Source organism: Carcharodon carcharias, chromosome 17 (assembly GCF_017639515.1).
Source record: "Carcharodon carcharias isolate sCarCar2 chromosome 17, sCarCar2.pri, whole genome shotgun sequence".
NCBI classification, from domain to species: domain Eukaryota; kingdom Metazoa; phylum Chordata; class Chondrichthyes; order Lamniformes; family Lamnidae; genus Carcharodon; species Carcharodon carcharias.
In genome coordinates this window covers 73,233,674-73,255,389 of record NC_054483.1, presented here as the reverse complement: position 1 = coordinate 73,255,389, position 21,716 = coordinate 73,233,674, and the positions used below count along the sequence as shown (strand labels likewise).

The following is a 21,716-nucleotide window of genomic DNA, read 5'->3' as shown; positions in this document are numbered from 1 at the left end:
TTCGCCTGCCCGCCAACCATTAGATTGGGCGGGCAGTGAAAAACTTACTTTAATTGATAATTTAGTGGCCTTAAAAGACCTTATAATTGTTGGCAGGCGTGCTGACAGCTCCGGTGCATGCCCGCCGACCGAACTTTTGCGCGACTGCGCGTTGACGTTGGCATGCTCGGCCAACGTCAGTGCCATCATTTCACACTCGAGCGGTCGGGTGCGTGCCCACCTGCTGAGCAAAAATTTCTGCCCATGGAGTTCCAGGAAAGATGGGGACAAATTTGGGAGCCAACAACACTTTCAATGTTATGTTGCCAGAAATTCGAAGTAATCGCACTTTTACACTCGATACTGGTGCTTCATCAAGTGTACTTTTTACAGGCAGGTGGACTGATGCATTGTTGCTTGGTGCTTGGCTGCAGTGCAGCAGTAAAACGTGGCACATTGGATGTATATTCACATAACAATTAGCTCCTAATTCTTTATGGACAATATAACATAAAATTCAATGGGGAGGAAAGGGTGGTTGGAGATGGGAGTAGTAGTTTGCAAGGACAGTGGGATCACGGGTTGGTTTTTGAGGAATAAGATAATGATGGCAGATTTAAAGGAGAGAGGGGCAACACCTGATGCCAGAGAACTATTAACATGGGGATAAGGGGGGAGTTGGGTGGTCAGCGTTTACTGGGAATAGGGTTGAGGAAACAAGATGAACTCTGAGAATGAATGAGGGGAGATAGGAGAGAAACTAGAGAAGGATACAAGTTCAAAGCTGGGGCATCGGGGAAGTTCAGAGGAAATTTGGTCCTGTGGGATAGAAGAAGGAATGGCAGGGGCAGGGGCCTTAATCTTAAGGAAAAAAGAAATCCATGACCTCCTTGCACATACTGTTGAAGATTAGAGTGGAAGAGACAGAGAGAAGGCTTTAAGAAGGTGGTTTGAAGGAGAAAAAGAAGCCCATGATTTTCTTTGCCTTCCAGGATGATCTTGGAATCATGAACAGTTTAGCGGATGAGAGCAGGACCCAGCAGGATCGCTTTATGTGGTTCATCCAGGTTAGGTGGTGATTGACAAAACCAGTTGTCCACCATATCCTTTCAAGTATGTGTCCCTTGGACTTAAGGGAGCGAAGATGAGGGCCACACCAGGGGAAATGGCTAAGGGGAATGATTTTAATGTGCATCAGGACATTCAAAGGAGGAGGGTGAGGCTGAGGGTGTGGTTGAGAAAATCTGTAGCTGCAGAAAAGTTAAGGCAATCAGAGGGCCAAAGGTTAGACAGTTGGGCTTTTGAAAGGGTAGCTGTAAGTGGATTGGGATAGTATTTCCAAGAGCGAATAGAGAAGGAAATGGGGTTGGGATATGGAAGGATGATGTGGGTGATGAGTGATACAAGGAAATGATCAGAGATGGTTTTATCTGTGATTGATAGAATGGGACTAGCAAGATTGCATGAGATGGCAAGTTCACTGGATTGGCCCTGAATAAGAGTTGGGGAGTTTACATGGAGAGAGAGATTTAGGGAGGGTAGGAGGACAGTGAACTCAGAGAGAGTGCATGTTGTGTTGAGATGGAGAGGACCAAGAAATGCAGTAAAGCTATCTTGTTGGGAGGGTTTTTAAAAATCATACTTGAGAGGGTAGTGGAGAACAGATGGAGAGGGGGTGGAACAAGGTGAGATGCTGAAAGGAGGAGGAAGCACCAAGGAGTAGTGCATCAGGCCAAGATAAGATTTGGTGATAAGTGCCACAATATCCCCATGATGTTCATGATGGGCAAGTAGTGAAAGATATAGTCAGTTGGGAGGCCAGGTTGTAGTCTTCTGACAGACAGAAAACTAGAAGTAAAATACACCAAATTTTGACTCTTGGTAAAATTTTGCAGTGTGTGAAATAAGTGATTGGGACATTCTCGTAAACATTAAAACGTTTAATTATTTTTATTTTAATGGAGAAATTTGATATTTCTCAAATATAACTTGGGTGCACTCCTGGTAGTCTTTGCCCATCAATGGCAACACTGAGCATCTGTAATAAATGCTGTAAAACACACCTTGGAAAAACTTGCTTTGCTAAGGAAGTGTGGGGCCAGTAAGCCTATTCAGCATTAGTTTTGAACTTCATACAATGTTTAAAATCCAGCTATGCCTCATTCAACAAAGGGTAACATTTTCAAGAAGAATTGGGTAAAGGGCATGTTCTCATCAGTTCAATGATTTCTACTTGATTGCAGTCAAGGGATTTCTACAGCACACCCTGTGGGCAAGCTTAGAAACACTTCTGGATTTCTGAATTTAACTGCCCATTTGTAGACTCCAGAAGTTGCTGTTGGTTGTAGAAGAATAATAAACATAATAACTTAAGAAATAAGAGCAGGAGTAGGCCATTCAGCCGCCTTGATATTGCTCTGCCATTCAGTAAAATCAAAGCTGATCTGATTGTGGTCTTAACTCCACTTTCCTACCTGTCCCCATAACCCTTGACTCCCTTGTCAATCAAAAATCTGTCGGATTCAGCCTTGACCTGGCCTCCACTGCTCATTGGAAAAGAGAATTCAAACACCAGCAATCCTTCAAGAGAAAAAATTTCATCTTAAATGGGAGATCCCTTAGTTTTAAACTGTGTCTCCAGTATTAGATTTTTCCCATGAGAGGAAACATCCTCTCAGTATCTCCTCAGCTTCATTGAGTATAGGCCCAACTTGCTCAACCTTTCCTCGTAAGACAAGCCCCTCTTCCCAGGAATCAGCATAGTGAACCTTCTCTTAATTGCTTCCAATGCAAGCAAGTATGTTCCTCCTCGAGTATACCAAAACTATTTTCTACAGTATTTTAGGTGTGGTCTCACGAATAGCCTGTACATTGTAGCAGCAACATACCTCCTTACTTTTATACTCCACCCCCTTTGCAATAAAGGCCAACATTCCATTTGCCTTCCTAATTACTTGCTAAACCTGTGTGCTGACTTTTTGTGATTCATGAACAAGGACACCCAGATTGTTCTGGTACTGCTGCGTTCTTTTGTTTCTCTCCATTTAGATAAAGTTCTGAATTTCTATTATTCCTGCCAAAGTGGACAACGTCACATTTTCCCACATTAAACTCCATCTGCCAGATTTTTGCCCACTCACTTAACCTATCTTTATCCCTATGCAGACTTTTTGTATCCTCCTCACAACTTGCTTTACTACCGTTCTTCATTTCATCAGCAAATTTGGTAACAATACAGTCCAAGTCATTAATATAGATGGCAAATAGTTGAGGCCTCAGCACAGACCCCTGTGGCACTCCACTAGTTACAGTTTGCCAACCTGAAAATGATCCATTTATCCCAACTCTATATTCTATTAGTTAGTCAATCCTCTATGCATGCTAATATATCACCCCCAACATCATAAATGCTTATATTGTGTACTTTTAATCTGGCACATTATTGAGTGCCATTTGGCAATGCAAGTTCTAGTTCCTCCTTTAATCTACCCTGCTTATTACATCCTTAAAGAACTCTAATGAATTTGTCAAACACAGTTTCCCTTTCACAAAACCATGTTGACTCTGTATGATAGTATTGTGATTTTTCTAAATGTCCTGCTACTACCTCTTTAGTAATAGTTTCCAGCATTTTCCCAATAGAGGTTAGGCTAACCAGCCTATGTTTTGCTCTTTTCTATCCCCCCTCCTTTCATGTACAGAAGTGTTAAATTTGAGGTTTTCCAATCTGCTGGGACCTTTCCAGGATATAGGGAATTTTGGAAGATTATAACCAATACACCCACTATCTCTGTAGCCATTTCTTTTAATATCTGAGGCAGGCAGGCCATCTGGTCCACAGGACTTGTCAGTTCCATTAGTATTCCCATTACACTTTCCTCTAGTGATTGTTTTAAGTTCTTCCCTCCCTTTTGCTCTTAATTTACTACCGTTCTTGGGATGCTTTTTGTGTCTTGTGTGAAGGCGCATCAAAATATTTGTTCCAAGTCTCTGCCACTCCCTTGTTTCCCATGATTATTTCCCCAGTCTCATCCCCTAAGGGATCAATCCTCACTAGCTACTCTTTTCCTTTGCATATACTTTGTATATACTTATTGTTTGCTTTTATATTTCTTGCTATTTTTCTCTCGTATTCCAATTTCCCCCTCATTATGTTTTAGTCATCCTTTGCTGGATTCTAAAACTTTCCAAAAGTTTTGGCCTACCACTAATCTTCACAACATTATAAGCTTTTCTTTCAATTTGAAAACATCGTTAGCTTCTTTAGTTAGCCATGGATGTAACATCCTTCTGGTAGAGTAATTTTGCCTCAATGGAATATATCTTAGTTGAGAGTTGTGAAATATCCCCTTAAATGCCTGCCACTGCTTCTCCATAGACTTCCCGATTAACCTATTTACCCAATCCATTTTAGCCAACCCTGTCTTCATACACTGATAATTGTCTTTATTTAAGTTTAAGACACTAGTTATGGACCCACATTTCTCATTCTTGAACAGAATATGAAATTATATCATGTTACAGCCACTCGTGCCTAGAGGATCCTTTACTGTGAGATCTTTAACTAATGCTTCCTCATTATACATTGCCAGGTTTAAAATGGCCTGTTCCCTGGTAGGTTCTAAGAATCTGTCCTGAATACACTTATGAACTCATCTTCCAGACTACCTTTGCTAGTTGATATGTCCAACCGATGTTAAGATTCAAGTCACCATGATTTTTTGCAACTGATAGTTTTGTCATCATTACCACTGCAAAATCTGGGCCTTTCTGATTTCAAATACTGAGTTGATTACACAAGTGCATTACTGAGGGTCTGATGTCTTTGCTCTTCAAAAATTGTAGATAACGGTGTCATGAAAGTTGGATATATAGATTTGCTGTTTTGCTTATTGTAATTTTCCACTCTCTCCAAAGCGGAGTGGTGTTTTACTAGTTTAGAGGCTTGAAAGTTACTTGGGCATTATTGCAGATGAACCCATTATTGCAGCTGGTAATAATAATGAAATCCTATAGAACAACTCAAACCACAGAAACTGGATGGAATTAGCTGCTTTCAGATACAGTGGAGGAAGGTTAACATCCCAGTTTATAAAAGTGGATGCTGAACCCTTCAGTTTACTGTTGTCTGACTTTCTGCATGAAGCACCTAGAAGGGCAACAGCAATGCTACAGTTTACCTCAGTGTACCTGGGTTAGAGAGCAATGGTATGGATGATGGTTCTTAATTACTAACTGGTTACTTATGGAAGAACGTGTGTGTAGATACCGAGCGGGCACAAGATCAGGCTGGGCTATGATTACCACAGCTCCTTCCTTACGGGCCAACATGAAGGATATGAAATTGGGAAGGGAAAAAGGAAAATATAACTCAGAAATTGATACCCTCTCATAATAAAAACACCCAAAATACTGTGTTAGATTATTTTTAACATGTTAAATGTCCTCACTGCCAATATCCATGTTACTGGGTTTCTAATCACTAGAGTGTTTACAGTGTTTACTTTGTTAGGCATCATTGTTCAGGTCTCCAGCAGGTATTGGCTGCTCTGGTGATGTGCTGTAGCATTACATCTGTGCTAATTATTCTTCGATGGTAGTTTGATATCTATTTCATACTCAAATTTAACATAAACAGACCTGTGTAAGCGTGGCAAGTTACATTGCCTTTCTGCATTGGCTGTTAATGTAACTTTGTGATGCTTCATGAGAATACCAAATTGGATCAGTTTTTATTTCTGTATCTTCATTTCTAAATTAAAAAGGTCAGTCTAAAGTGAGTTTATTACCAATTAATGTGAAGCCATTCTGCCTGAACTGCAGTCCTATGGTAATATCACAGAAACAACTTCATGATGCCAGGTGGCAGTTACCCTACTGCTGATAAAACCTTTTGTGCTACTACAAGATTAGCTTAGATTGAATGTTTTCTTTGGGATTGCGTAATACTGGGAATGCATCTGTGGTATTATTGGGGGAAATAATAATGGTGAAATGGTGCTACAGTAAAAATTCATGCCAAGTAATTGCACAGAGTCATAATCCTCCTCCATCCACCAGCTTAAACATTTATTCCACCACCAGCAAACAGTGGCAACAGTGTGTACTATCTACAAGATGCACTTCAGCAACTCAGCAAACTTCTTCAACAGCACATTCCAAACCTGTGATCTCTACTACCCAGTTATAGTGGGACAGTCAAGTAGAGTCAGCATGGTTTTGTGAAAGGGAAATCATGTTTGACTAATTTGTTGGAGTTATTTAAGGAAGTCACAAGCAACATGGATAAAGAGGAACCTATGGACTTGCTGTACTTAGATTTCCAGAAGGCATTTGACAAGGTGCTGCATCGACGGTTGCTTTGCGAAATAAGAGCTCATGGTGTATGGGGCAACACATTAGCGTGGACAGAGGATTGATTAGCTAACAGGAAGCTAAGAATAGGGACAAATGGGTCTTTTTCGGGGTGATGAGTGAATTGCCACAGGGATCAATTTTGGGGCCTGAATTATTTATAATTTATATCAATGATTTGGATGAAGGGACCAAATGTATGGTTGTTAAATTTGCTGATGACACAAAGGTAGGAAACTAAGTTGTGAAGAGGACATAAGGAGTCTGCAAAGGGGCAAAGACAGATAACTGAATGGGCAAAAATTTGACAGGAATATAATGTGGGAAAATGTGAACTTGTCTACTTTGGCAGGAAGAATAGAAAAGCAGCATATTATTTAAATTGAGAGAGATTGCAGAACTCGTTGGTATAGAGAGATCTGGGTGTCTTAGTATATGAATGATATGCAGATACAGCAAATGGAATGTTGTCATTGCAAGGGGAATGGAATATAAGAGTAGGGAAGTTTTGCTACAGTTGTACAGGGCATTGGTGAGATCACATCTAGAGTTCTTTGTACAGTTTTGGTCTCCTTATTTAAGGATATAAATGCATTAGAAGCACTTCAGACATGGTTCACTCAGCTGATACCTGAGATGCAGGAAGGGGGGATTATCTTATGAAGAATGGTTGGACAGACTGGGCTTGTATATATTGGAGTTTAGAAGTGGTCTTATTGAAACTTATAAGATAGAAACATAAAAATTAGGAACATGAGTAGGCCATTCGGCCCTTCAAGCCTGCTCCGCCATTCATTATGATCATGGCTGATCATCCAACTCAGTAGCCTGCTCCCACTTTCTCCCCATACCCTTTGATCCCTTTCACCCCAAGGGCTATACCTAACTCCTTCTTGAAAGCATAAAATGTTTTGGTCTCAACTACTTTCTGTCTTAATGAATTCCACAGGCTTCACCACTCTCTGGGTGAAGAAATTTCTCCTAATCTCAGTCCTAAATGGTCTACCCCATATCCTCAGAACCCCTGGGTTCTGGACTCCCCCACCATTGGGAACATCCTTCCTGCATCTACCCTGTCTAGTCCTGTTAGAATTTTATAGGTTTCTATGAGATCTCCCCCCCCCGCCCCCCCCCAACCTCATTCTTCTGAACTCCAGCGAATATAATCCTAATCGACTCAATCGCTCCTCAAATGTCAGTCCCGCCATCCCAAGAATCAGTCAGGTAAACCTTTGCTGCACTCCGTCTATAGCAAGTATATCCTTCCTCAGATAAGACAACCAAAACTGCACACATTATTTCAGGTATGGTCTCACCAAGGCCCTGTACAATTGCAGCAAGACATCCCTGTTCCTGTACTCGAATCCTCTTGCTATAAAGGCCAACATACTATTTGCCTTCTTTACCGCCTGCTGCACCTGCATGTTTACCTTCAGCGACTGGTGTACAAGGACACCCAGGTCTCGTTGCACATTCCCCTCCCTCAATTTATAGCCATTCAGATAATAATCTGCCTTCCTGTTTTTGCTACCAAAGTGGATAACTTCACATTTATCCACATTATACTGCATCTGTTATGCATTTGCCCACTCAACTTGTCCAAATCGCATTGAAGCATCTCTGCATCCTCCTCACAGCTCACCCTCCCACCCAGCTTTGTGTCATCTGCAGAGAACTTGACCGAGTGGATGCTGAAAGAATGTTTCCCCTTGTGAGAGAGAGATACTAGAACTAGGGGACACAGTTTAAAAATAAGGGGCCTCCCATTTAAGAATGAGATGAGAAGAATTCTTTTCTCAACGGGTTGTGACTCTTTGGAACTCTCTTCCCCATGGAGCAGTGGAGGCAGGATTAATGCAAAGGGCATCGAGTGTAGGCGGAATAAGGTATGAAGGTCACAATTGGATCAGCCATGGAGTTGGATTTTCAGCCCGACCTGCACGAGAGTGAAATAGTGCACGATGATATTGGGTGAGCGTACCGGTGACATTAGGTGAACGTCCCAGTGTCATCGCGCAGTCGCTTGACATTTTGGTCGGCAGGTGCGTGGGAGTCAGCAGTGCGCCCGCCAACAATTAAGAGGGCTGTTAAGCCCATTAATAAATTAATTAAAAGTGAATTTTTCTGTGCCCATTCAACCTTACATTTGGGCGGGCGAAATGGCCAAGCAGCCATTGGATTTCCGATGTTAAATTAAAAATAAAATAACTTTTAAATCTCATTTTTAACATGTCCCTACTCATGTGACAAAGTAGTGTGAGGGTACATGTTTATCTTAATTTTAAAATCTTTATTTTTAATGTTAGAAACCTTCAGCTTCCTGAGGCAGCTCTTCAGGGAGCTTTCACTGAGTGCACCCATGTGCTGACTTCCGCGCCCACCTGCCCACCCCGGAACCCAGGCAGCACTGAGCGTTTCAGCGTGTGATTCACGCTGCCTGGTCATTAATTGGCCAGCCAGCATGAAATCATGGTCGGGGCTCGATCACAGGCGGGCAAGGGGAAGATTCTCCCCATGATATTATTGAATGTTGGAGCAAATTCGAGGGGCCGAATGGTCTATTCCTCCTAATTCGTATGTTTCTAAGTAGAACAGACAGGACAACAGGTGCATGAAAATGCCATCATCTGCAAATCCTCCTCTAAGTCACACAACATGCTAATTTGGAACTGTATTGTCATTCCTTCACCGTCGCTGTGTCAAAATCCTGGAACTCGCTCCCTAACAGCACCATGGAGAAACCTACAGATGGACTGCCTCAGTTCAAGAACGTGAATCACAGCCACCTTCTTAAGGGCACTTGGGGATGGGCACTAAAAGCTGGCCTAGCCATTGAGGTCAACACCCCATGAATGAATTAAAGGAAAAGCATCATCATGGCCATGCTGCACCCTCTCTACTGCCCTCTCTGTTGGGAAGGTATAAATAAAGTTAGAACAATAAAATCCAGGCCAAAACTTTGAGCAAAAGCAATGAGCTGACATAGAAGGAGGCCCTACGATGAGGCCACAGCCATGGAAATGGCAGAAAAGGATAATTGCAAGGGAATTCTTTTCATGAGCTAGCAGGAATGTCTACTGGATTTCAGCAAGATCAAAGCCACAAGCTAAATTCGCAGGTTCTGAGTCAGGAATTATTGCCTTGCCATGGTGGATACCAACTATTTAAATGCCCCAAATCCTGTCAGAGTGCAGTGCCCATGATGAAAGTCAGTCACATCTAGATGCCATGCAGGAGTAGAGGAAGCAATAATGCTCCAGGTCGTGGTAAAGCTCCAGTCTGCAGCCATGCACCGGGTTGAGGTCGTGGTGGGTCTGAAGCCAGCTGAGGAGTCTGGAAATCCTTTGATTGCTGTGAAACAGAAGTTGATGTTGTTGTAGAAAGAGAGCAAGAAAAACAGCACATGGAAGATGAGAGTAATAGGGCTGAGCTATGATTCTAGTGCCCACAGTAAAAATGAAAGTTGGAGATTCACAACACTTTCATTGTTGATACAGCTTCAATTGCTTGTTATCTTGGAAGGAGAGTAAAAGAAATTCCTAAGTCACGTTCTCTTATGCAAAACTGATGTGAAACTGACTAATTATTTAGTATTCTAGTTAGGTGAAGTTAGTGTTAGAGTGGAATATGAAGATGCACCCTATTACTTGCCATTGATAGTGGTAGGAGGGAGCAGAAGCTCCCTGATGGGAAGGATTTGGCTTAAGAAAATGTGGTTTAAACTGGGTTGAGTTATTTACACCAGGGATCAGTAAGAATATGTCTGTCATTGAGAAAGTGTTAAGAGAGCACAAAGTGGTCTTCAAGCAAGGAGGACCAATGATAAAATTAGCCATCAGTACGATATTAAATATTGTAAATCAACTGTTGAGGTTTTGAGAAGTTAGTTTGGAATATATGGGTTGCCAGAGGTGTTTGCATCAGAAGCATTTTGAAATACTTCTGAGTAAGAAAGGAATCAAACACACTCCGGCATCACAACATCACCCAGGATTGAATGGTGCTGCAGAAAGAAGTGTACAGATTGCGAAGAGGTCTTTGCAGAAATATTTGCCAGGTGGCAAGCTAGGCAATAATTTCCATGTTTCTCTTTGACACAGACTAGACAATTTTCTGTTCTCCTAACAGCATAGCCCCATAGTCTACAACAGATTGCTCATCTTATGAGTTAGTGTTTAAAACACTCCTAGGACAAGGTTTAGTTTGCTTAAACCTGACATCAATAGCAAAGTAAAAGACAGGCAAGATAAAGTGAAGATGAGCCATGATGCACGAAGTGTGAAACTTAGAAACTTTGAGTGTGTGCTGGTCAGAAGGTCATGTTGAAAAACCACTAAGGTAAAAAGGAAAAGTATGTGATTGGAGTTGTTGTAGAGAGCCTATTCACATATCTAGTGAAGATTGGGGAGAGACTGCATCACTGTCATGTATGTCATTTGCTTGAAAGACGAAATCTGACAAAGGGAGAGCATGACAAGCCACCTATAATCCAGGTTTCTCCTCGATCCCAAAGTGAAAGTAAAAAAGAAACTGAAAGTTTGCCAGAATTACAGAACCAGTAGACCAAAGTGAGCCAGCCAGGGCCTTTGATTAAGAGAAAGCAATCAATATCATAGTCCCAACCGTTAAGTGGAGTTGGTAGTCAAAGTTCAGGGTTGACAAAGTCAGAGATGTTGAGAGCGCAGAGTCAAGCTAATGGAAATGGAAGGAGATACCCAGACAGAAAGAGAAAGAATCTAGATAGTTTGATTCAAAATATATAGGAAGGAAGAAGAAATAAGTTATTTTAATTACTACTTGTCAAATGATATTGTTTTTAAACACATATTGGTGTTAAGGAAAAACAATTTTTTTCACATATAAATTACTCTGATAGTGCTGGTCGTATATTTTTTGTTTGTGATTACAGTAAAAACAAATATGCAACCCAACTTGTTAAATTTTAGGTATTGTTGATGTTCGTTTAGTCATATTGTATTAAGGGAAGTTATGTACATGTACCATTTGAATCATCGTGTATTGATTTTTCAAGTTAGGAGGGAGTTTAGTATATCACAAGATGGAGCGTTTTGTTATATTGCCCTCTGTGCTGACCTGGCTGCCTGCAGCTGAGCATGTGTTAGCCTTAGGGCAGAATCGTGCTTGCCTGCTGGCATCAGGTGTGAGTGAACAATATGGCAGGAAGGCCAAAAATCAGTTTCTCACCATCGTGAAACGGGTTTGCAAGTGTCAGCTCTGTCCATCAATGGCGGGCCATGTATCCCGCCACTGGATGTTGGGAACTTCATTGTAATACATCTGTGTATCATTATAAGCCCAGCTTGCCAGAATCATCTCCCCCCGACCCCCATGCTGGATCATTGGAGCATGTTGGCATGATTGCATTCCGACGTGTTTCACAACAGCATTTATGAGCTGTGCACCTGGCAAGCTGCACTCCGGGGGAACTCGGAGGTGAGTGCATAGTATTGTTGTGCATGTTCGCAGGGGTCACCAGTTGGACCTCAAGGTTGAGGCACCGCGCATTCAGATGTGGGCACAGGCGAGTCACTTTTTCCTGCCTGCCTGACAGTGCGGTGCCAGGGCAAGAGCTGCCCTACGGTTGAAGCATGCTGTCAGGGGTGGGGTGGGGAGAAAGGGCTACACTCCGGTTGATGGTAGTGCACAAGCACATGGGAGGGGGAGGAAGAAACGGTCGTGCATTAGGGGATACCTTGTGTATAAAGTGATCATTCTTCCATAGCTCAGACAGTTCAGGCACAGCCACATTGACATGCTTGGATTCGGGCCTCTAGCTTATCTGCCCACTCAAGCAACGCAGGGGCATGAAAGTGCCACCAGAGTTTTCACCCCTCATGCACAGACTGCAAACTAATGAGCATTTTAGTGGACTGTAGAACAGTTGGACGACTGCACAAGTTCTGCAAATTCCTTGTGAAAACTGGCCATGGAGCCGTCCCTGGAGGCGATCACAGCCCCTTGTCGTGGCATCATCCCGGTTTTGACCAGTCTCCCCCATGGTTCAAGCTAACAATGCAGCCTTGCAGTGCGGGTTAGGAGAACGCCTGCACCTGAGCTGAAAGCACAGCATGCGGTCCAATGGGCAAAGCTGTAGCCAATTGGTCAGGTGGAAAGGGGCAGAGGTGGGTGGGGTTTTGGACAGTCATGCAGCGCTCTAAAATCTGGCCATCCAAGTGGTTGCCAGCACACTCTGGGATGCATTAAGGGGCCTTCAGACTTAACCAAGAGAGTTCTTAGTACACCTATGCTAACCCACCTGTATCTCTCTTTCATCCTGCAGGAGGATTACACGAGGATCATGGAGCCTGGTGACCTAGCTATATTCCTCATGGCTTGTAGAGAACAGAGAAGAGAGCCACAGAGGCGTTGGTTGGGCAGGGGGAGGAGCAGCACCCTCTGAAAGAAGGGGTGGCTGGGGCTCCTGCGCAAGTCACCGAAAAGTCAGAGCAAGCTGTCGCTGGTCAGTGCCTAGCTAAACCCAGGGCCTACAGATGCCACCTTTCACTCTTTCAGATGATGGAGAACCAGTGTCGTTGAAGACTGCGTATGTCTAGGGAACTGGTCAGTCACATCTGCCACCTGCTGCAGGATTTGACACCACAGGGTCATGGACGGCGTCCACTGGCAGTGGCTGTAAAAGTGACTGAGGCGCTCAATTTTTACACCAGTGGCTCCTTTCAGGGCTCCACAGGTGACCTCCTGTGGGATATCACAAGCCTGCACCCACAAATGCATCCATAAAGTCACAGGCGCCATCTTCGCAAAGGCATACAAGTTTGTGCATTTTGCCTGGGACCAGGAAAGCTGGGATGCATGAGCACTGGGATTTGCCCAGATCTCAGGTTTCCCAAAGGTACAGGGTACCATTGACTGCACTCACGTTACGCCCAGATCTCTGTGGGAATAAGCGGTCAACTATGCCATCTGCAAGGGCTTCCACTCGCTGAATGTTCAGCTGATGTGTGACCACCACAAATACATGCTGCAGGTCTGCGCACGGTTCCCAGGGCATGTCCACAGCTCCTACATCCTTAGCAGGTCTCATCCTTGACGTCTTCCAAGGTCCACAGAGGCTGCAGGGTTCGCTCCTCAGGGACAAGGGCAACCCACAGAGGATGTGGCTGATGACACCTGTGGTGGCCTCAGAGTGCAGCAGAGTGAAGGTTCGATGAGGCTCATGCTGCAAATGGAGCAAAGCATCAGGATGCTGAAAATGAGGTTCTGGTGCCTAGACCGGTCTGGTGGAGCCCTGCAATGCAGTCCACAGAGGGTGTCACGCATTATTGTCACCTGCTGCACCCTTTACTACCTGGTGCTTCAATGGGGAGAGGAACTGGCTGAAGAGGAGATTGAGGAGCTAGACATCATCTCCAATGAGGAGGTCCTTGAAGGCGAGAATGATGGCAATGAGGGCATCGCATTGGCCAGATGAAGCAGGCACATTCGGGAGACCCTCGTAGCTGCTAGATTTATGGAGGATGATGACGAAATGCAGTGACAACACTTCATGATCCTCTCATGGCCTCTGTGAATGTCTGACTCCTATCTGGCTGAGGGCAGCCAACTTGCGCCCTGTGATCACTGTCATATCATGGAGACAAAGCCTTGAAACTTCAAATGCACCTTTTCCTTTATCCGCCTTTAGCACCTGACCCCTTCAGGAGCACAGCCCGTCACAGATGCTGAAGAGTTCAGAGCCAGCCCCACCTTAAAGGTGCTGAGAGCGCACAGAGAGAATGATGGAACTCTGTGACAGCTGCCCTCGGCATTCTGGTAGCATTGACTAGCACTATCAATGTGCAGGCATCACTAATGTGTCCAGAGAGTGTGAAGTCAGACCATCACTTTGGTCTGAAGGTTACACACTGCACAGGGGAGAGGTCCTGGACTGAGACACCTGCCTTTATCTTGTGCATGATCCAAAGTTTCACATCTGAGTGACGCGAACACTGCTCATCATAACAAAGAGCCACAGGCAAGGAGACATATTTGGGAGCTTATTAACAATAGTGAACATTATGTAAAAGTGATTAACACCCATGCCCAGGCTGTGCAACTACGTCTTCTTAACCTTCCTAACCCTGCCGCCATGTCTTGGTGCTTCCCCAACACCCACAGTGGAGGTGGAGGCAGCCTGCTGACTGACGCCCTGTGTGTGATGACTTTGGGGTGCGTCCGCTGGAGGGCCCTGGCCTGTTAGATAGGATGTGTGTAAGCAGGATGCCTACCAGGCCAGATTCAGTTCTGTTGAAGGGTCATGAGGACTCGAAACGTCAACTCTTTTCAGGGATGCTGCCAGACCTGCTGAGTTTTTCCAGGTAATTCTGTTTTTGTTGCAGATGATAAGGATGCCTGTTGTGTGTGGGTGGAGTTATGCCATGGACAGGATGAGGACACTGATGGTGTGTGTGTGAGAGAGTGAATGGTGATGTCCCTTGAACTGGCAGTGAGTGAGATCCCTGTATATGTGTGATGGGTTTCTGAGTGTGTGAGTTGAGAGTGATGAGAAGAGTGACTTACCCTGGAAGAACGAAGGAGATCATTCATCCTTTTTTGGCACTGGGTAGCTGTCCTCTTTTGCAGGGCATTGGCAGTGACCACCGCTGCCACTGCCTCCCAAGCTGGATTGGCAATGTTGCTACCCATCCTGCGGCCAGAGCTGGGGTAGAGGACATCATGGCGAGCCTCCCTGGCGGGGTTGGGGTGCAGCCTTCTTGCCTTTTGAGGTCATGTCTCCTGTACAGCAGTCCGGGGCTGGAAGCACAGAGTTGTGCGCATGGCTGCACTTTAAATATGGTGCCTGACATGAGGAAGTGGTGAGGTGATAGCATGGTGGGTAAATGAGAACCCAACTGCCATCGAAATGGCATGTTTCCCAGGAATGATTGATTCATGAGGTTGGATTTGGATGACACGGCGTGAAAAGCCATCATTGAGTCTGGTGGGTAAAACATTCATTTTCCCATTCGCTACTGCACTTAGTGCAAATCTGGGATGATTTCACCCATGGTCAATGCAATACACAACATACATCTTTTTGATGTAGATTTTGGCTAGTATATAACATCCATAAAGCGTCGTCATTGCCGTCCTCTGCTCCAGCCAGTGAGCTGTATATACCCCTGTTCTGTTTCGTTGCTGGGAGTATCCTTTACACTCACCCCTATCTCAAAGAGGCAATGACGACTTTCATTGGGTGTTGGAGGCCAGGTGGGTGGAGTTGGGGCTGTTGTTGTTGCGGGGGTGGTGGAGGAGTTGTTGTGGATATAAACGCTCATTTTTACTGGGCAATAGAGCGCATTGATTACCATGCCATACAACTTATAATTGTATATAAATATGTGTAATGCCCATAGATTGTAATAGTTGACAGTATATCTCTGTTGGTAATGAGGTCATAGGACACTTCTCAATACCAATTGTGGCAAATCATTTAAGTGACACAGTTGCAGTCAAATCCAGAAAGTAAATGTATGAACCTTTATCTGATGTGGAATAAAAAATGAAGTTTGAGATGTTGATAAAAGAAGGAACTTGAGTTTATGTAGTGCCTTTCATGACCCCAAAGCACCTTAGAGCCAACAAAGTACTTTTTGTAGCGTAGTCATGGTTGTAATGTAATGGCAAGGCTTGGCATCACTGAACTGCTGGTTCCACTTAAGAGAAGTCACTTTTGACAATACAATGTAGTGCAGTTTTTTTTTACTCCTACCGAAAGTTAATTTTGGTTCATTGAAGTCTACATTTCTCTCCCATCTCCTTTCCTTTTAGTTCAGTCAGTGTCAGCAGTCTGACAGTGCAAATGATCATTCTTCATACATGAGCCTGGGCAGCAGTTTTTTGATTTTTGGGCTAATGTAGCTGAGACCAATCTTGCCCTTGCTTATCACCCCACAGGGAATCACTAGATAGTGATTAGGTGCAGCACAGTTGGCTGATTAGCTCTACCCCATACCTTGGAACATGAAGACCGATGTGGAGTACCTTATCAGTGCCCTGGTAAAGTACAGGTTGTGAATTGTAACCTGAGTCCTTGGCTCAGTACCACAGCATTCAGTGAGTTTACCCTCCTGGGCCTTAAATGAAGCTGCTTTAATCTAGCTATAACCTTCCCATTTGAATTCCTGATACAATTTACCCCATATCTTTTTCTCCTGCATGCGGGCTCTTTTATCTTGACCTCACCCACATGTATTTACAGGTACTTTCCTCTTGCCCCACGCATTAGCATTTTGCTTTCTATATTTTTTTTAGAAAAAACAACTGTCTGGGTACCTGAAAGAGAAATCATAATCTTGAATTTAATGTCACAAAAGAGAGCTACTGTGGATGAATTATAAAATATATATTGTAGCTTCAAATGAAAACCGAGGAGGGAAAAAGCCTCATTTGTTGGTCGCAGTTAATTAAGTCATTTTCTGTCTGTATGATAAGTAAGTGCCCTGGCTGTTTTCATATCAATAATTAACACTGCACAGGGGCTGTGCAAATTGAATTCCAAACATTTATGCTGGCTTCATGTGGCCTTGACTGCCCTGGCTGCACCCAGGTAAACATTACTGTCCTACAAATTGTGCAGTTAGATAATGTAATACAAGAGAAATGTTGAAATGTTTGTGGAAAAATGTGATTAATGTCACATGTTGACCCTTCTTTACGCAGTGGGATTAGTTGGGGGCATAAATAGCTTCATTGTGTAAAATGCACAGTAAGTGAAACAAATAGCTTCATAGTGCACAGTGCACCATAAGTGAAACAAATAGCATGCCTGGAGTAAAACTGCAGGGAAACATTTGAGACAGTTGGAAACGTAATGAGATTCGAGGGTTATGTAAGAAGTACTCAAACTTGATTAAAATGACTCAGTGTAAAGATTTGGCCATGAATGCATTTTACAATATTACATTACAATGTGTTCAGTAAATGTGTAGTTGTAATCTCCTTATCTGAACTTCTGGGTAGCAGATTCTTTGACCGTCTTTCAGTATGAGCTGTGTGGGATAATTTTCAATGATGCTTTGCACATGTTAGAAATAAGGCAAAGTTAAGATATTAGCAGATCTCCCAGGGCATTGCTTTCGAGAGACAAGATAGTCAGAAACTTGATAATGACATTTGGCTGTTGTGATAGAGCTGTGTTAATTTGGAAAATCTTTACGATTTGCCAGATAATTTCCATGGAGAAACTATGTAAAAGACAAGCAAATGTGGCTGCTTGTAAAGTTGTGATTCCAGCAGACAATGGTAATTGCTTATAAATTTCTGGCTCCAGGCCAGATGTCGTCAACAATTTTGCACCTATCAGTCTGTGACTGATATCCAATGGAAATTTTTAAATTATATTTTTATACATGTATCACAGAAGTAGATTTCCCATGGCATTGATTATGATAGACATGCTTATAATAGTCAGAGGACGCATTGTTTTTAATTTAAGGGCATTGCATGGTCCAATGTAAAACATTTCTTCACAGCAAGGGCCCAGGATTGCTCCGGAAGGCGAATAGAGCATGCTAGTCATCATGAGGGGTGTGGTTTGTGGTATGAGTGGAGGGAAAGGGGCATAGTACGAGTAAGGAGAGAGATTATGAGGGCTGTGGGAATTGTAGAATTAGTGAAGGATAGAGAGGTAGCTACCATATGAAGAAAAAGATTCACGTGCACAGGATGAAAAAGCAGGTGTAGGCCAGACTTTGTGATTTGAAATTGGCTGTGGGCACAAATAAGGTTTGCTTTAAATAAATGAAGTTTGATGATCAAATTAATGAAGTTGCACAGGTTGTCTTATCAGGCTATGATAAATTAGACTATAAGCATAACTTGAGATGTATGTGAAGACGCATGCAGGATGTTTAGTATATTAAGGATAGAAAAATGATTCTCAAAAGAAGTAAAGGAATTCCTGTGTACTTGATTTCAAAGGCTGAATGTTATGAAAAGGATCAAGTGAAACCACAATATTGTGTTCCTGAAAATCCTTGGCTGCCACTGGTGTGAAAATGCTCCCATAATACTGCAAGGTTTACTGATTCTCTAAAACTAAAGATAAATATCAAACCCGCTGGTTCTGAAATGATGCTGCAAATGATTGAAGTTGGAATGATGTAATTGAATGTTCAGGTTACACTATGGGGAGATATTGGTGGCTCTTGAGTGGAAGGTATCTTTATAAATAACATTTGCAACAATTCTCTAGCTGAGCTCTAGCAAAAAGAGATAAAAGGTATATCAAATGGGCCATTGAAGGCTTGGAATGCAGCCTCAGTCGAAGTGTTGGTAGAATTGGAAACAGGAAGGTTAAATGGAACAATTGCACATTTGAAATTATGAACTGATTTATATCATTTATGCTTTTGAAAGTTAATCTTGGGATTTTTTTTTACTTTCTCTAGGAATTCCTAGGCCTCCACATCCTTCAGATATTTCTCCCTATTACCCACTCTCGCCAGGTACCGTCGGCCAAATCCCCCATCCACTAGGATGGTTAGTACCACAGTAAGCAGTTCCAGTTCTTTTTCTTTTCATTCTTTTAATTCTTGTAGAATTTTGCCTGTTACTGTATTGTGCAATTATTGTAATGAGCTGTGATTGGCTACCGGGTACCCACATATTCATATGGGGCTTCTCCCTTGGCAACACCTGTCAACACTGGTTACTATGACAAAAGGCTACAAATTAAGGACTGTTAATTTAATGTTTTCCTACTGAGTTCTAAATACCAAAAGAGGCCCGAAGCAGAACGGCGGCTCTTTGATTTGATGTATTTTATTTTGGTATAAATTTACATTCATTATTGTTTTCTTTTGGATCTGTAGCCCTCAATTATTGTGATGGCTCCATTAAAGCAAATGCCGCTTCGCCTTTAATTATCACAACAAAACACCTAGTTTTAGCTTGGGGAGAAGGTCTCTGTTGACATTAGCAGAGGTTATAAAATTTAATTAGCTGGTTCTATCAGATTTAGCACATTAAAATTGTTCTTTATTTACATCCTTTGATCCTGGCTGTGAAATCAACAAGATTTTTTTGTTCTGGTCAAATGAGAGTGAGCTTGCAACAGCAGAAGTTTCCAGTTATTTTTTTTTCCTCCTTTTCTTTTCAGGCAAGGTCAACCTGTTTACCCAATCACAACAGGGGGATTTCGACATCCTTACCCCACTGCACTCACCGTCAATGCTTCCATGTCAAGGTGGGTATAGTTGCCTTGGTGGCAATCAACTTTTTATTTTAAGCAGATAATGTTCGAGCGTTTTCTCAACAGTTCTTTTGTTTTTAATCATCCTGCCATTGTCTTTGCTCATTGAGGGGACACACTACCATTTCCTAATGCGGTGCCCTTTCTCGCAATGGAGGAATTGACATGTGCGATTTGTATTGTCTTTGTAATCAACAAGCAAACGAACCAAATGCTGTTTCAGAACTAAGTACTGCACTTTATGAATGAACTGGAAAATGATGCATCATAAATTTGGAATGGAGTTTTTACTGCAGCATTATTGTGAAAGGAGATCATTTATATTGCCCACAAATATTGACTGCTTTTCAAGGTTGTAGTGGTAAAATATTGCCCCCAAGGGAATACCTGAGTGTCAAGAGCATGCTGCAATTATTGCACACTTTATATCAATGTTGGAGCCCGAGGGACAATATTTTAGCACTTGCAGACAGAAAAGTGCAGTTAATATTTATTATACCCTGTGGCTAGAGTCACTTATCACTACTTGAGCGATACTAAGTCAGTTCAGAGAGTAATAATCTTCGTTGTTGCATCACAGGTCAAAGGCCTCTTTAACATAGAATTACCCAAAAAGTAGTAATAGGCTAGCTGCTCTTGTACTTAGAGGCCTGCAGTCCTTCCTATTGAGTCAGTAGTTAGCGACATGAAGTACTTAATATTGTACATCTATGTAATAGACTCCCGTAGTCAAAAGTAGGAAGCATTTCAGTGGTAATGGTTAAGTTACAGCAGTTGACAAATATACCATTGACAAATACATCAGTGGGGCTACTGGTCAAAAAAGTGCCTACAGGGCCTTTGGACGTTTAAAGAAAAATTAGTATGCACTATGATTCCTTTTACTTACTGAACACTGGAACCTCCTCATAGAAGTTTTCTTAATTTATATCCAGGTAGTTCTTTGGCTGACAAATTTCAAAATTCAATTTAAGGGCTACAGGAGCTCATTCTCCCCCCGTGACCCCCACCACCCTGCAACTTCTTACTTCTGCCTGTTCTCACATACCATCTGGGCCTTGTAACCAAAAGTTATCCTTTAGGGGATGCAGGAGCCTGCAAATCAGCCATGGATAGGGTTTTAAATTTTGAGTCTCATAGCTTGAGAGTTTATTCCTGCTGGAATTATTAAATCTGTCTTCTCTTTTGATCAGCAGGAGCCTCACTGACTGCATTTTGCCCATATATATTTTCAGTTTTTACACTTGCGGCATTGACTCTAGGAAGGATAAATTATTGATTCTGTAACACAATAAAAGAAAATAAATACTGTAAGCATTAAAACAGTTCTTAAAGTATAGAGTTCTTTGATTTTTTTTTGGCCTCCCAACAATTGCTCGCATAGCATTGTAGTTGGAGAAGGAGACTTCAAATTATTCCAGAGCTTTTTGTACTGGCATTCACTTTCATGAGGGTATCACTTTTTTATTATTTTCATGGAATCTGTTTCTTTGAAAGCCAGCTGACTACTGATGAAGTTCATTGGTTTTATTGACTGATGTGTTCAGTGTTGTCCATTAATTTAAAAATTAAGCTGATTCTCCCTAAATCCTTCCCCTGTCAGTTGATCACTTTGTACTGTGGTCGAACATTATGAAATTTTTAGATACCCCACATCTAGCCATGTGATGCAGAGCAATATGGAAAAATCCAGTAACAATATTGGGAGATTACCAAATATTAAAAGTGGGATATTTGAAAGAGTGAACAACACGGCCTTCTATACATTGTGAAAACTGCATGTTTGGCAATATGTTAATGACAAGATTTTCCAAATCCTTAATGAGTGTATAAAACTACTGGCTATTTTAATTCTCTCTCAAAAATGGAATGATTGTATTAAATTTGCACATTTAAAATACCCCTCAATTTAGGAGAATTAAATTGCTGTACGCCTTTCTGACACTCTAGCTTCTGGAACATTCAGGTTTTGAGTGTGTTATAGTGCAAGGGATGGGAGATGAACCAAAAAGGAAAATGTGAATCTTTGGTGATTGCAGTGTTTTGAATTGTACATAAGTTCACACTTGCCCACAGGCAAATCAGACTATTCTGCAGTGGCAGTAAAAAGAAAGCTGCAACCAAATGTTGAAAAAAAAATGGAAAATGCTACATATAGGAGTGTCTA

The 21,716-nt window shown here is 42.4% G+C and overlaps 1 protein-coding gene across 27 annotated transcripts in view; it reads left to right on the top strand.

The window, feature by feature from the left end:
- The window catches only part of tcf7l2 (transcription factor 7 like 2), a 193,896-nt gene that overhangs the window by 158,179 nt on the left and 14,001 nt on the right, over positions 1-21,716 (top strand). For all 27 annotated transcript variants that reach the window (XR_005945644.1, XM_041209500.1, XM_041209497.1 and 24 more), the window contains 2 exons: positions 18,747-18,849; positions 19,457-19,543. Coding sequence is in view for 26 of the 27 variants with exons in the window: in XM_041209500.1 (XP_041065434.1) it covers positions 18,747-18,849; positions 19,457-19,543 (190 nt within the window). In the remaining variant the exon portion in view is untranslated. The remainder of the gene's footprint in view (positions 1-18,746; positions 18,850-19,456; positions 19,544-21,716) is intronic.